Source organism: Haliotis rufescens, unplaced genomic scaffold, assembly GCF_023055435.1.
Source record: "Haliotis rufescens isolate VD_foot unplaced genomic scaffold, xgHalRufe1.0.p SCAF_4, whole genome shotgun sequence".
NCBI lineage: Eukaryota > Metazoa > Mollusca > Gastropoda > Lepetellida > Haliotidae > Haliotis > Haliotis rufescens.
Window position 1 is genome coordinate 31,279,877 of NW_025964112.1, and position 15,535 is coordinate 31,295,411.

The 15,535-nt window shown below is 41.2% G+C and overlaps 1 protein-coding gene across 3 annotated transcripts in view; it reads right to left on the reverse strand.

Moving 5' to 3' along the window:
• The window catches only part of LOC124149536 (epidermal growth factor receptor-like), a 250,368-nt gene that overhangs the window by 37,834 nt on the left and 196,999 nt on the right, over positions 1 to 15,535 (reverse strand). For all 3 annotated transcript variants that reach the window (XM_046521206.2, XM_046521204.2, XM_046521203.2), the window contains exons 8-20: positions 13,110 to 13,221; positions 12,029 to 12,190; positions 11,312 to 11,511; positions 8,897 to 9,123; positions 8,421 to 8,581; positions 6,884 to 7,055; positions 3,068 to 3,319; positions 2,793 to 2,938; positions 1,980 to 2,145; positions 1,775 to 1,888; positions 1,305 to 1,586; positions 772 to 835; positions 462 to 553 (exon numbers count right to left, since the gene is read on the reverse strand). In XM_046521206.2, coding sequence (XP_046377162.1) covers positions 462 to 553; positions 772 to 835; positions 1,305 to 1,586; positions 1,775 to 1,888; positions 1,980 to 2,145; positions 2,793 to 2,938; positions 3,068 to 3,319; positions 6,884 to 7,055; positions 8,421 to 8,581; positions 8,897 to 9,123; positions 11,312 to 11,511; positions 12,029 to 12,190; positions 13,110 to 13,221 — 2,150 coding nt within the window. The remainder of the gene's footprint in view (positions 1 to 461; positions 554 to 771; positions 836 to 1,304; positions 1,587 to 1,774; positions 1,889 to 1,979; positions 2,146 to 2,792; positions 2,939 to 3,067; positions 3,320 to 6,883; positions 7,056 to 8,420; positions 8,582 to 8,896; positions 9,124 to 11,311; positions 11,512 to 12,028; positions 12,191 to 13,109; positions 13,222 to 15,535) is intronic.

Genomic DNA, 15,535 nt, shown 5'->3' on the forward strand with positions numbered 1-15,535 from the left:
CATTGTCCGCCATACAGTACACAGATACCTTTGAATTTGTAAAACATCATGTCTTGTGATGTTTTATTGTAAATTTCATGTTTTCATTTACCAAAATTGCAAATGGCAAAATAGGCACACAAACTCCTATTGCTGCCTTGACCATAACACAAGATGAGCAGTAAAGCATTGCCCACATCAGTGCTCAGGCGCGGAATATTTAAGGACTTTTTTTAGAAAACGTGCGGCAGACTTTGTGATCATGCAGTGATGCCTGAAAACCAAGACTATTTTTTTAGCCTAATTGAATTAGACTGATGACATCAAACTTAAATATTGGTGCTTGGAAAATACATAATGGGAGAGGATAACAGAGAATGTTCCAGAAGGGTGCTGGCAGTTTTGAAAATTGCATATAACACTGCAGCAACATGTCACCCTGGGGAGGACTGCAGAGACCAGTCCCTAGCAACAAGGCTGACCTTTCCTCCTGCAGCATGGTACTCGTCTTCATTGTAGTCCAGCAACTTGGCCAAGCCAAAATCTGTTATCTTCACTTGGGTCGGAGTTTGTACTGAAATAGTCATGGGTAAAGTGCAATGGTTTTAGATGTTTTAAAAGAAAGAATTGTACCCCAAACCAGTGAGTGCATGAACACATGGTGAAATCAGGCAGTTACATAATCCTTTCAGGTGAAAAGAAATTAAGATAAAATATAATATCACTTTACTTATATAGTGTTGAATGTTTGTTAAAAGGGAAAGCATGACACTGTGAATGTGTGTAACTCACCCAGAACATTCCTTGCTGCCAGGTCCCTGTGGACAATGCCACGGTCTTCAAGATATGTCATCCCCTGGGAATCAAAGCTCTAAGTAAACATTTCAGCTCCAAATCTTGATAAAACTCTATTTCTTCATTTGAAAATATCTCCAAGGCTGTTTAGTTTATCTAGATAACTAAAACCATTATTACCTTTTGAATGAATATGTAAACAGATATAAACTGTAAATCGTGAAATTAATGTGTCTCCAAAAGAATGCGACTGCTGGTCCCTAGCCAAAAATGTGACTCAATATGAATGCGACAACCCCTCCTCTCAAGCATCAGTGGATGTATATCTAAAGAAAAGGTCCTCTGTCTGGTTTACAGGAGAATCCTCACCTTATTGTTGATATAAATGCGATGTTTAATAATGCGAGCAAAGACCACTTGCATTTTTCGCATTTAATTCACACTCGCGTTAATTTCAAGATTTACAGTACATAATTACTAATGCCATTGACTGCAGTGAATGGCCACCTTCATCAGGGTAAAACACCTACCCTGGCTATCTGGGTGCACCAGTTGAGCAACACCTTGGAGCCAATGTGTTCCTTGTTCTTCCTGACATAGTCCAGCAGACAGCCGAGAGGCATCAGCTGTGTGATGAGCATCATCTGAGCCGTCATGCAAACTGCCAGAATACGCACACAACATGGGTGTTCCACTGAAGCCATCACACGAGCTTCCTCCAAAAGTTCCTTGTTCTGATTGGGTGTACCTTCCTGCAGCACCTTGATGGCAACTGGGATCTTCACGTTCTCCCCCTCAGGGATCCAGAAACCCTGCAGCCAGAAGGACAAGCTATGATCAATCGATGAATTAATTACAATCATATTTACCTATACAAATCATATGAATGTACTCTCACAAGATACATGCTACAACATGTACAATTTATGCAACCATTTTAACTATCTATAATTCTATTTTCAATTTCCTAAATTACCCCAAATGTAACGTCCATGCATACCTTATATACTGTGCCAAATGCTCCCGACCCAATGATGCCTCCACGTCTCAGTTCAGACTCTTTGATTAATCTCAGCTGTGCAAGGTCTGGCTTGGCATTTGTTGGAGTCAGAGGCTGAAATGTCAATTTATTCATTAATGCATTCCATTTTATGAAGTATATATCAGATCATAAAGTCAGATAAAGCTAAAGGCAGCATTCCTACCTCAGTCTCATCGAAGCCGGTCATCTTGGCAGTGAGGGCAGCAGTTTTCTCCTTGGACTTGGCCCTCTGGTTCCAGTTGTAGGCTACACACACCAATATGATGCCCACCACCATCACACCACCAATTGCAGCACCAGCAATTATACCAATCTTCTTCTTTTCTTCTCTGGAAGGATTGATACATATATCCCTATATATAAATATAACTCTATTTATCATATATGCATTAACGCTGTAGCTAAGCTACTGTATTTTTCTACATTTCTTGTGCTATATACAAGACCATCCAGCACTGCACTGAAAGAAACAATTTATGTCATGTAGTTCAGTTTCTGATAAACCCACTTGAAAAGTGTTTGCAGTTCATATAAAAACAGAAGCAGTCCCAACCAACCCCACCATTTCCTGAATGTCCCAAAACTCTACCATCAAAAACATATATCATGAGCCATTTTGACCTCTCCACACCAGGTGACAGTCCACCTCACCACCTACCCAATGCAGTACAAGTTTGGAATAAAAAAGCCTATGCAAAAAAATTACTATGGTTGTGCTACAAATAAGAAGCCTCCATACCATATGAAGAACACTGCGGAACCAAAAGATTTGGATTTGCAGTGGCAGAAACATGCATTTCATCTCTGCTTCGATCCATTTCTGTCATATATTTTATTTCAAGCCGCCAACCCTATAAGTAAATGATTCTGAAATTCCACACTTTCTTCAACCAACAGAAATCATTTCTTTTTTTCTTTTTGAAGTGCACACTAATGATTATTTGATCATATACTGTCTACATTTTTTGGCACTCACTCATCCTTCTTGCGGAGTTTGGCAACAACTTCAGGATGTTTGGCATCAGCACACACTGTCCTGGAGGGGTCAATGTTCTGCTTGTCAGTACTGTGGTCCATCACAGTATAAGGTAGTTCGTCAGGACATTCATGTGTACAGTTGAACTGAAGCAAAAAACACAAGTAAATAGCCTGGCACCTCTATGGACCAAGAAAAGATCCTCTCTTTGATCTTGAACTCATTGGTTGTTGCCATTCTATAGCTTCAATATAGCAACGTGAAGAGGAACATACCATAGATCCATCTTCATCAATGTAGATCTTGAGGTTGTTGCAGGCCTGGCAGTTACCGCTGGAGGCTCCGTAGCATCCCCCACGACACTCCTGGTGACAGCTCTCACACTCCTTTGTCTGGTTGTCAGGGTAGGTGAAGGCCGGACAGTGCTCCACACACAGACCCTCACTACGGAAGTAGCGGCAATCCGTACAGTACTGCACTCCGGGACCGTCACATGTCAGGCATCTCTTGTCACATAAACGACACAACTGCAAAGTGGCAAAAGTATTTAGTCAGCAAGTAATGTTTGTAAATTAATATACTTATCCTATCTCACACACTATGCATATCTCACACAATGCCTCTCTCTTTCTTATCAATCCAATGTGGAAAAAGTGCTCATACAAAGGTTTCCAGCTTCTAAAAAAACCCTGACACCACTCACATCACCATGGTCACCTCCCAACAATTTGGGTCACGCACACTCTGCTTGCATGTTGACCTATACAAGGGTAGCCTTATGGTAAAGCTAAACAAAATGATTATGACTTACAATTGATTTGGAATTAAAACCAGCCAATCAATTCTTCAGGATCAGGGTATCTTAGCCTGCTTTGTAACCTGCTTGGCATCTCTTTTAAGGCTTCAATGAACCCTCAAACCAATGCAGGGGTTCAAATTGGTCAGTTCGACGAGAAGAGGAAACGATCTACTATATCCATAAGAGGATCATCGATCCAGTACCCAGCAACACAAGACATAAGGCAGAGGTGAGTGAAATAAAGGATAAGGACAACGGCAAACCAGCCGCACCATATAGCCACTTTGTGACGAAGACCGAAGTCGTGACGAAGACCGAAGTATACAATCAGGTATACGTCAATTTCTAGCTGCGTAGGTGTGTCCTGGAGACCTGTTGTGCAAGTACCAACGTTCCAGATTGGTGTAGACCTTGGACGTCCATCGCAGAAATGGCTCAGAGATAAAAGAACATGAAAACCATATCCAATTTTCAATAACATCCCTCCATAACTGCTGCCACAGTACAATTACTGTGTAAAGCCATAGTAGGGACATAAAGCTCTAAGTAGGACCGAACAAATCCAAAACAAAATCATGGTACAGGATACTTCCATTACTGCTGCTGTAGAGAGTGGGATGAAAAGCCTCTTCCAGAATCGCCAGAGAGGGTTCGCCTAATCAAGATAAAGTTAAAACCTCAAAGGTTGAACAGTAAATAACCAATCAGGTTGGCCTGAAGTTGATTTTTGGCGATAATTCCCATCTCAAGCCCAGGAAAACTTTCCTATGCAAAGAGCATTCAAAATGAACTCTGTTGATGTCTAAGGCATGAATATCACTGAAACCAGCAGCCGTCGCTAGGGCCAAGAGGATAATGGTTCTAAATGTATAATGTGCTCAAAATCTTTCTCAGCCAATAGTTCGTAATTCGAAGTATGATGTTCAGATCCCAGGTCAGGGGATAAAACCGAGAGGACTGGTCCACCAACTTGTACAACCGAATCAAGGATCTTAATTCGGCCACCAGGGAGATCTTTGCACCTGTAGTAGTCGCGACAACGGAGTTAATCGCAGCCAAGTATGTAGCTAAAGTAGAACCTTTAAGCCTACAGGATGTTGAAGATAATTGACAATCTGTTGTTGCAGCAGCAGGTGATAATAGACCGAGAACAATATGGCTTCTGGTCTAGAGTACCCTTTGGCAACAAGGGATTTCTGTAAATGTGCCAAACACACAGATGAAGGGTGTCGAGCGGCAGGTGAAGCAGATGGGAGTGTGGTTGCAAAAGAAGGTAGGTGGTAAAACCCTCTCTCTGCTAGATGGATCAATGGGTGTAGACGCCATTCTGTGGGAGACGCAGTGTATGTGTTTCGTCTGAACCTGAATATTGAGTGAGTCGATCACTTGAAAGAAGTCAAACGTCAGAGACAGTAGTGACATAGACTTTGTTGAGCCCATCTTGTTTATGTACCACACAACGGGTAGGTTGTCCGACTGGATCATCAGGATGGACTCACAAAGATGTGACTCCCAATGTGACACCAGAATCAGTGACAGGTTGTTGATGTGAATCTGGCTTTTGTTGCGAGACCACCACACTGCCACCTGTAGTTCCCACCCTATGTTTGAGGCGTCGATGAAGAGATGTATGATCTGGACCCTGACCCTGAACTGTATCCCTCACACTGTACGGTAGCCCTGACCCTAGCTAATCCTTTACTGTATCCCTGACCCTGGCCTTGTCCAAATCATACATCTCTTCATCGACTCCTTCGCAAACATTTGACGGAGCAATGATGCTGTAGCTAAGTTACTGTATTTGTCTACATTGTTGGTCAAGAGAATTTGTCCACATTGTTGGTCAAATGAATGGCTTCAGGAATCACTGAGTCGGTTGTAAGTGAAATTGACCTCTGCCTGGTGAGAGCCTGTGCTGATGTCAGGAGACCGAGGAGTTGTCAGGAGTGTCAATGGAACAAGGCAATGTATCTTAATCCATCGCTCTTGGGGCACAAACATCTTGCTTAGGCGTGTGTAAATTAGGAGACTGTAACCGATCCCATAATTGATGGAAAGTGCAGAAAGCCTTGTCCAGATTAGATGCCATCTCTGTGAAGATCAGTCTGGGCAGAAGTGTAATGTACGGTGACATAGCTGAAGGGACAACGACAGACCACAAGTCCTTAGTGGAAGTATTCTTCTTAAGTTGAAGCTTGACATAGACTCAGATGAGGACTGTAGCCAAATCAAAACTACCAGTTAAGGAGGCAGGCGATGCATAGTGATCGAGAAGCTCCTCCTCGTGTATCGTTTCGGGACTGGAAGCAGGAGTGGTTGTCAACATCAGGGGAGAAGGCAAATCTGGAGTATGAACTATATTGTCCGATGGCAGTACAGATTTAGGAAGACAAGGTGAGGTTAACGCCTCAAAGATTGACTGCAGCTGGGTAGTGACAGTGGCGCAGTCATACCTGAAGTATGACGAAATGGCAGAAGCGATGGAGAACCTGGAGGGCATAATAGCTAGGGCAGAAGTGTCATGTGCATCGGTAGGGGATGGGCATCTGCTGACAGTAGCAGAGCAGCGCAGGTTGTCTCTGTGAGAGAAGGTTGTTCGAGTATGGTAGTCTGGGTGAGCGGGAGTGTGAGAGGCTGAAGGTAAATCGCTCCATGGATCAAAACGTGAAGAAGCGCTACAACGTCCAAGACAAACGGAATAAATGTCATCGGGATCAGAGGGTGAAAAAATCTCCTGTGTGTCAAGCAAGCTGGATGTCACACTATTTGATCGACTCTGATTTGACACAGAGACAAAATACCAAAAGGCTTAAAAATTATCCTCCGGTACAGAATAAAAAAGTCTCAATCTGTATAGCACCTCACCACACCGTGGCAATTAGAAAGAGAATGAGTTGGCTGGGGAAACATGTGGCTAGTGTGTATAGTTCAACATGCATACAGAATGTGCATGCCCCAGATTGTTGGGAGGTGACTATGGTGACGTGAGGGGTGTTCCGGCAAATTGTCTTTTCAGAAGCTGGAAACATTTGTGTGAGCACGTTTTTCACGTAGTTAAATAATGATGTTTTTTCTATTCAGGGATTTATTCCCAGTGTGTATCAGCTTAATATAAGGAAGTCCAAAGTTAAATATGTTTGGAAAAAAACCCACATGCCAACAGACTTTACCAATGGATCTGAAGCTCAGTGATAATCCCTTCACAGTTAGTTGTGGAGCCTTAGACACTTTGATACTTCTAAGAGTACTGACCATTATTTCTTCTGCCTCATCAAGCAATCCCGTATTTTACCTTTTTGCCTGCCATTGGTCCATGGGCACTGCTCTTCTCCATGCTCATGTAATAACCATTTTCACAGGAGATGGTATCTTTAGGCAGGCAGTAGATATCGGTACCTTTCGCTATCCCAACAACACAGGTGTCACAGCCCCCAATGCCCACAGTCTTCATGTTCCCAGAACATCTGGAAGCAAGCAAAGTCACCAGGTTACATGTCATACTGACCCGGCCGAAGTACTGTATCCCCGACACTGTACAGTATCCCTGACCCTGTACTGTATCCCTGACCCTGTCCCTGTACTGTATCCCTGACCCTGACCCTGACCCTTGCCCTGTACTCTGACCCTGTACTGTATCCCTGACCCTGTACTGTATCCCTGACCCTGTACTGTATCCCTGACCCTGTACTATATCCCTGACCCTGTACTGTATCCCTGACCCTGTACTGTATCCCTGACCCTGAACTGTATCCCTGACCCTGTACTGTATCCCTGACCCTGAACTGTATCCCTGACCCTGTACTGTATCCCTGACCCTGTACTGTATCCCTGACCCTGACCCTGTACTGTATCCCTGACCCTGTACTGTATCCCTGACCCTGAACTGTATCCCTGACCCTGTACTGTATCCCTGACCCTGTACTGTATCCCTGACCCTGGCCCTGTACTGTATCCCTGACCCTGACCCTGTACTGTATCCCTGACCCTGGCCCTGTACTGTATCCCTGACCCTGGCCCTGAACTGTATCCCTGACCCTGTCCTGTATCCCTGACCCTGTACTGTATCCCTGACCCTGGCCCTGTACTGTATCCCTGACCCTGGCCCTGTACTGTATCCCTGACCCTGAACTGTATCCCTGACCCTGTCCTGTATCCCTGAACCTGTACTGTATCCCTGACCCTGTACTGTATCCCTGACCCTGGCCCTGTACTGTATCCCTGACCCTGGCCCTGTACTGTATCCCTGACCCTGAACTGTATCCCTGACCCTGTCCTGTATCCCTGAACCTGTACTGTATCCCTGACCCTGTACTGTATCCCTGACCCTGGCCCTGTACTGTATCCCTGACCCTGACCCTGTACTGTATCCCTGACCCTGTACTGTATCCCTGACCCTGTACTGTATCCCTGACCCTGTACTGTATCCCTGACCCTGGCCCTGTACTGTATCCCTGACCCTGACCCTGTACTGTATCCCTGACCCTGTTCTGTATCCCTGACCCTGTACTGTATCCCTGACCCTGGCCCTGTACTGTATCCCTGACCCTGACCCTGTACTGTATCCTGACCCTGTACTGTATCCCTGACCCTGTACTGTATCCCTGACCCTGTTCTGTATCCCTGACCCTGTACCGTATCCCTGACCCAGACACTCTTCTGTACCTGTTATAGGCATGCATATCTATTTGTTGTACTTTAACCCAGCAAGACCCCAAAAAATGGGCTAATAAGCAAATGGGAAAGAAAACTATGAAATGTTAGTCTGTAAATTTTTATCCACTGAAATCTGCCGTATAGATGTTTAATGTTCAGATGCAGTGGTAACTGACCTTTGTTCACAGTGAGGATGACACATCTGGCAGATATTGTTCTCTCCGGCGTACATGTTTGGAGGACATTCATCCAGACACACATTCTTCTTGGATGCAATATCTTTTATTTCAACATCAACGACAGTAAAGTTGCGACAGCCTAAGCATTCCCAGTTGTCCTGAACACAACAGACAGATGTACAATGACATGCATGCTATTATCATTTCCCATTTCCTAAAGGATACAGATTCTTTAAAGGATGAGCCTGCCCTAAGCTTTGCAAAAGTGAAAAGAACAAACAAAAACCAAAATATTTAACCTCTGAAATATTTCTTATTTTAAAATAATAAAAGAAATTAACCATAAATAAACCTTGAAAATATATATATTCTGCATCTTGGGAAATTGACGAAGCACCCCATAAAAGATGAAACAAACTAGTCTGACATTAAGATAAACTAATTTCTAAGATTGAAGCCCATATGCAACTTACAGGACCAGTACAGCTACTTGCACACTGGTCGTTGCATGGGTGACAGATCCCAATCTTGGAACCATTTGTTGGCTGCTCTTCATAGAAGTTGTAGATGTCTGTGCAGGAGGCAACACACAACTTCTTGTTAGCAAGCATCTTGTTGCGACAGGATACACACTTGTTGGCCCCAACACCCCAACAGCCATGGCTAGAGCACTCCCTGCTGCACACCTGGCCATCCTTGGCTGAAGGAGACACAACACTTCAAATAGCACCGATCAACATATAACAAATGTTCACAATTTTCGCTTTACATGACAGAGAAGATCAGCTTTTCAAAGAAAATACCAACTACATGTACAACAGAACACAAAATAACTAATAACAAGAGTTTGCCACTAATGTGGCTATATCCCCCGCCCCTGTTGCAGAATTTATGAATTAAATCTAAACACATCCTAACCTTTTTTAACGGAGGTGGAACTTGTAATGGAAATTGTAAAAAAAGAAGAATTTGGAACCTAAGTCCATCTTGTTGCCATAGAAACGTAAAAAATAAAAATTTCTAAAATTTCTAAATAGCAAAAGGCACAAGTTCAGCATGTACCTGACAAACCTGCAAAGTTTCATTATAAAAATACTGAACGGTTTATGAGTTATGCTCCTGAAACGGACCCTACCCTCACCAGAACCTAAGTCCATCTTGTTGCCATGGAAACGTAAAAAATAAAAATTTCTAAAATTTCTAAATAGCAAAAGGCACCAGCTCAGCATGTACCTGACAGACCTGCAAAGTTGCATGAAAAATATTGAACGTTTTATGAGTTTTGCTCCGGAAACGAATCCTACCCTCACAGAACCTAAGTCCATCTTGTTGCCATGGAAACGTAAAAAATAAAAATTTCTAAAATTTCTAAATAGCAAAAGGCACCAGTTCAGCATGTACCTGACAGACCTGCAAAGTTTCATGAAAAAATATTGAACGGTTTCTGAGTTTTGCTCCGGAAACGAAACGTGACGGACGGATGGAGCCCGTTTCTAAATCCCCCGCGAACTTTGTTGGGCGGGGGATAATAAATTGTTAACTGCTTTTGTATTGTGGGACACCCCCAGTATATTGACCAAATGACAATGTGGGCAATAGTCAAATATATACCATATATCACTGTGTATAAGGTGACTTTTTCTAACCTTGACTAAGGGGGATTTGAAGTGGGGGTCATCCTATACACAGGGTTGAAGATCTCACATTGTTTGGAAGCTGAAAAACTTTTAGGTTCCACTGGCGATGTCAACCGGTCTTTGATAGATAGCTTTGCACTGATGTTGTTTGAGAGTACAACTTTGCATTTCATCAAAGATAACTGTTCTGAGAACTAAGTTTTGTCTATAAACACCAATTGTATCTGATTTCCTTGTTCATACTATATAGTTTCTGAAAATAAAGTTTGAATGAGCCTCACATTCACCTGGATTGCCATGCCAGCTGACACAGTGAAAACAAATCACTATCGCTATCACTATCAGCAGGACGATCTCAAATTATCAGACATCCCTTTGGTATAACATTTTCCTGATATATAACTATTTCATTTAAGCCTTCACTGCATATCCATTGTTTCCATACAGAAACATCTTAATATATGGTTTAATCATCCAAAACTGGCTCCCACAGAAGATATTGCTTGGGTTAGATCAAGGGCTATCTACATTGTAGAATGTTAACTGTATCACAATGCTTTGCAGAACATTGTGACATCATTAGTTACCATGACGTCACAACGAAATGACTTCAGTAATGACTCTGCTACTGAAACTGTTAGCAGTACTTTTAAAACTTAAAACACTGATTATTACTGTCTACAAATTGAAAAAGTTGGAAGAATGATGTTGGATGATAAATAGAATCTCACCCTCACCATATCAAATATATCAACATTTGTCGACAAAAGTTTAAAACTCCACAGCAAGCCTCAGAGTTTTAAACTTTTATCGATCAGTTGCACATGTGATATCTAACCGGTGGAGCAGAAATCAATTCCCCTTGTTTTTACATCAAATAGCAAGTTTTGGAGAAGGTGTGTATTTGAGACAATATTATCCCATTGTCTCACTTATGTTAGTACTTAAAATGGATGTTTTTCATGGTCACTAGTTTGGAGTCACACTGTGTCAACACACAAAATGGTGGTGTGTGCTGGAGTTATACGTGACCAAGCATAGTATGAAAAATACAATGGACGACAAACATGTTTTTATTGCAAATTGCAAATGTAAGGATTGTGTATGTGCTGGTGAAGTGCTTCATTCTTGATTGCTTTATTGATAGGGTACATAAATTAGCATCAATTGTGAAGGTATTTACTGGGGGGTCCCCTCATAGACGGTATATCCAATAAAGTTCTTCATGAAGAGGGCAATTGGACTACTCACTACAGTTGATCTCGAGCCTGTTGCTCCTGACTTCAGCTACTTGTTTAGGATTGTGCAGGATTCCAGCCCAGTTGACTGAGTCTGCCAAACACAAGTCTTTGTTAGCAATAATCCAGATGTCTCCGTTCTTCACAGACCTCAGTGATGACAACTCCAGTGTTTTCAGCGGTGTCATGAGGATGCCGAGACTCTGCTTGCTACTGCAAGTCACCAACACAGAAAGAAATTGATGAAGAGAAAGACATGGATCAATATATATTACACATATATCAGAGACACTAATTGCAACTGTCAACAACACACAGACACCTTGCTACTGAAGGGAAGAGGTGTCATTCGTCATATTTCATTCATACTTTGAAGAGCAATCCATCTTAACAATCATTTTTTTTTTTTTAAAACAATCGTTTTCAGGGTTTTTCCTTGACTTACAAAAATGGGGGTCCATTGGACCCCCCATAATTAATTTCAGGGGTCCTTACAAGAAATATGAGGGTCCTGTAACGTAATAAAATGATGTAGTGTAAGAATTGATAATTAACTTGATATATATATGCCTTTATATTTCTTGTTAAGAATTTGGTACAATGAATATTACAGTGCACCATGAGGGATGCACTACACTTTCATTCTGCATCCTTTCTATACATTTGTGTGTAATGGACGAACATTTCTGCATCATGTAAAAAACAATACTACCCTAGAGAAGTGGCTTACTTTGTTTCTCTGCCATGAATGACCTCCAGACTTGAAAGGAAAGAGAGGTCAGTGAAGTTCTTGTGATCTGCTTGTATCACAACATAGCCTGTGATCTCGCGGACAGTTTTCAACACTTTCAATTCCTCTGGATTCATTGGGGGAATTTCTCGATGTTCATCGCTGCAAACAAACAAACGATAATATATATTCTGTCAAATATTATTCTCATTGACTTTTGGAGTTAATTAGGAGATAAACATACATTGTACTGTGTTTTCATTGTAGAGCTAAGTTACCTGCAGATTTAACAGCGCTAAATTGAATTTGGAACTGAACACACAGCTCTACATGTTTATCTCCATTCTACTATGACTAAATAAAACCTGAACTCTTTGGTGTCAGCAAATATATTGAGTGAAGCGGCATGGGTTGAGTCCAGTGTTTTGACTGGGTTGTTAATCAGAATTACGGAATCACCAACAACAGCCTGTAACCAAAATATAGTGCTCTATATGCTCAAGCGCTTTGTTTACATCGTAATACTTCACTGGAACTTATGGCAGGCTCATAAGCATGGCAACTTGAGGTGGGCACCCCTAAAGAAAACTTAGCAAGCTTTGCAAAGCTTTCATTCTACGCTGCACGTCACCATTATGACGTCATATCACTCATTTCACAGTCCTATATACAGAAACTGCAAATTCCAAGCTCTTTCTTGTCCCCAAAATTTAAAATACATTCTTTTTGTTAATTTCTACACATCCTTTGAATATTGTAATAACCGCAACTTAACATTTTGTAGATATAATTATTTAAATATGCCATGTTAAATATGACTGAAAACAAGTACTATGCTAGGAATATTAGCCTCCGCAGTGATGTGGCCGTCAAACCGGCTCTTTCAGTCAGAGTTTTTTTTTTAATTGTGATTTAATAGCCTCTGATTGACCAATCAGAATCGAGTAATTTCCAATTTTGTTATTACATCATAATTCGGCATAATGACCGAGGCTACACAAAATTAATTACCTGATATATGAATAATCAAGTTGTCAACTAATTATTTCAGGAAGCGAAAGGAGAAGTGGTATCACCTTACCCATCAAAAGTGTTCTTGAGAATGCGCAGATTTCCCTCTATAGTTGTGCAGCCAGTATAGTTGTTGATGCTGTGTGCGTGAAGCCAGTCGTTGTTCTCCACACCCTTACACTCTGTTTTCAAGGACAGATATTCATGTGGGGATTGTTTACAATCAACATGGGAAAGGGTCTCCCTACATAAATGTATTCCTTGATGATTACATACTGGAATACAGTATTTGACTACCGTTGGACCACCATAATACATACATACAATGACCTTCTATTTTATTTCACAATGCGAAGATTTCATCGTGAGCACCCAACACCAGAAGTAGCATGTCAGTATATCCATGCATATCCAGTCCTGTTATTACATTATCCGGCAATAAAAGTGTTCATTGTGTATCTGGACTTACGTTTGTAATCCATTATATTACTTTTATAAGATTTCATTTGATTTTTTACATTAATTTAGGCAAAATCGTGCATGAAGTAATCGGCAGATCGCATCAACTCACCATGAACTCGCCTTGAAAAGAACATTAGTCTTTAGAGATACAAAGTTTTCGGTCTTCCTATCATGGTATTGAAATTTCTTTTCAGTTGTGATATTGGCCATGACATTAAGTATTTCTTAAACAAAATCACTCATTGATAGGGGAGAAAATGTGTGAACAGCTGATTGCTATATATGGCTTATTTCATGAGACGAATACACATGTGATCTTAAATCTCTGTGTATGAACCGGAAGTTGTCCGCCATACAGTACACAGATACGATTGAATTTGTAAATCATCACTTCTATTGATGTTTTATCATGAATTTCATGTTTTCATTTACCAACTTTGCAAATGGCAAAACAAGCACACAGACTCCTATTGCTACCATGACCATAACAAAAGATGCGCAGTAAAATAGTATGCATGTAAAGGGAAGTAACGACATGCTATGTTGGATCGCATTGTTTTTAAGTATTGTAGCATTTCACTGCCGATGTCGTGTGTTCAAGACGCGGAATACTTAAGGAGTTATTTTTTTTAAATGGAAATGAAAATGAAACATACGGCAGACTTTGTGATGATGTAGTGGTACCTGAGAACCAAGACTATTTTTATTTTTAGCCTTAAGGGTTAAAGCATGATATTTAATAGTGATAACAAATTTTAATTGTGTTTAACCTGTACTGAATAAGTGTCAAACAATATTTATCATTGTTAATAATTCTAAGAATACTACCTCTATTACATCTTTGCCATAAATCCTATATTTTGGCTTCAGTCACACCAACTAAAATTTTCAGATTTTCAACAGATGTCCTCTTCACTGTCAATAACACAATTAGTTGTTCCCAAATAGCATCATAACCAATCAAGCTATGACGTGCGTAATGACGGGAAACCTCACTTCTTCCCACATCTAACCACTAGAGATAGATGAATTGGGGAGGTGGGTGGGAGTACTTGCAATGTAATAGCGGTAGTATTCTTAGAATTATCAACAATGATAACTATTGTTAGATAATTCTTACAAAACTTACTACCACTATTACATCTTTGCCAGAATAAATCAGAGGAACCCGGTGGGATCTGCCTCTAGTAACTCCCTGTGTAATTGACAGTATTCTCTTCTGGAAACAATTATTCTCTGATTCTAATCCTAACTCGAGATAATTTTCCCCTGAAATTCCCCCTAAGGACTTGAATATCAGAATGCATCAAGAATCAGTCAAATATGTAATATCTTCACTAGAATTACCGTTATATTTGCTGATCTTGTTGGCAATAAGTCATTTCTGGTCTATTTCCACCAAATGATGTCATTCCTAGTTAAATTTGGATTTGTGACACTAACACCGGTGCTGACGTCACTTCCGGTTTATCACATCCTATATCTTAGATAATGATGTCTCTCAAGGTCTAATTCTAGCAAAGACGTCATTTCCTGAATAGTTAACCTTGTACTGCTATTTCTGCTGCTGACGGCACTTCCAGTCACTAAAGGCAGTGATACTCAAGGTGAACTAAATCCATCCTACACCTAACAAACAGGATAAACAAGGGTGTACTCACCCTCTGAAGCTGCTGGTTTCCGATCCCTTGCCCCTTGTGCTTGTGTATAACTCTCTGCAATGGTATTCTTAAGCCATCCCACTATTGGTGATGTCTTTGTTGAATTGAGTCTTGCAAGATATGAAAAGTCTCCTTTGATGGCGGCTATGTGGGTCTGTAGCCAAGAGCCACCTTGTGGATGACCTTGTCTAGGAGGGACCATGGTGGAAATGAGTAAGCAAACAGACCCATTCAGTCCAACAATAGTGAGTTGATCTGGTGAGCTCTTGGGTCGGGGATTGGGCTGACATAGATCGGAAGTTGATGATTCAGGCAGATGGCAAATAGATCTAGGTGTGGTGTGTCCAATAATGTGGTTATCCAAGCAAAGGTC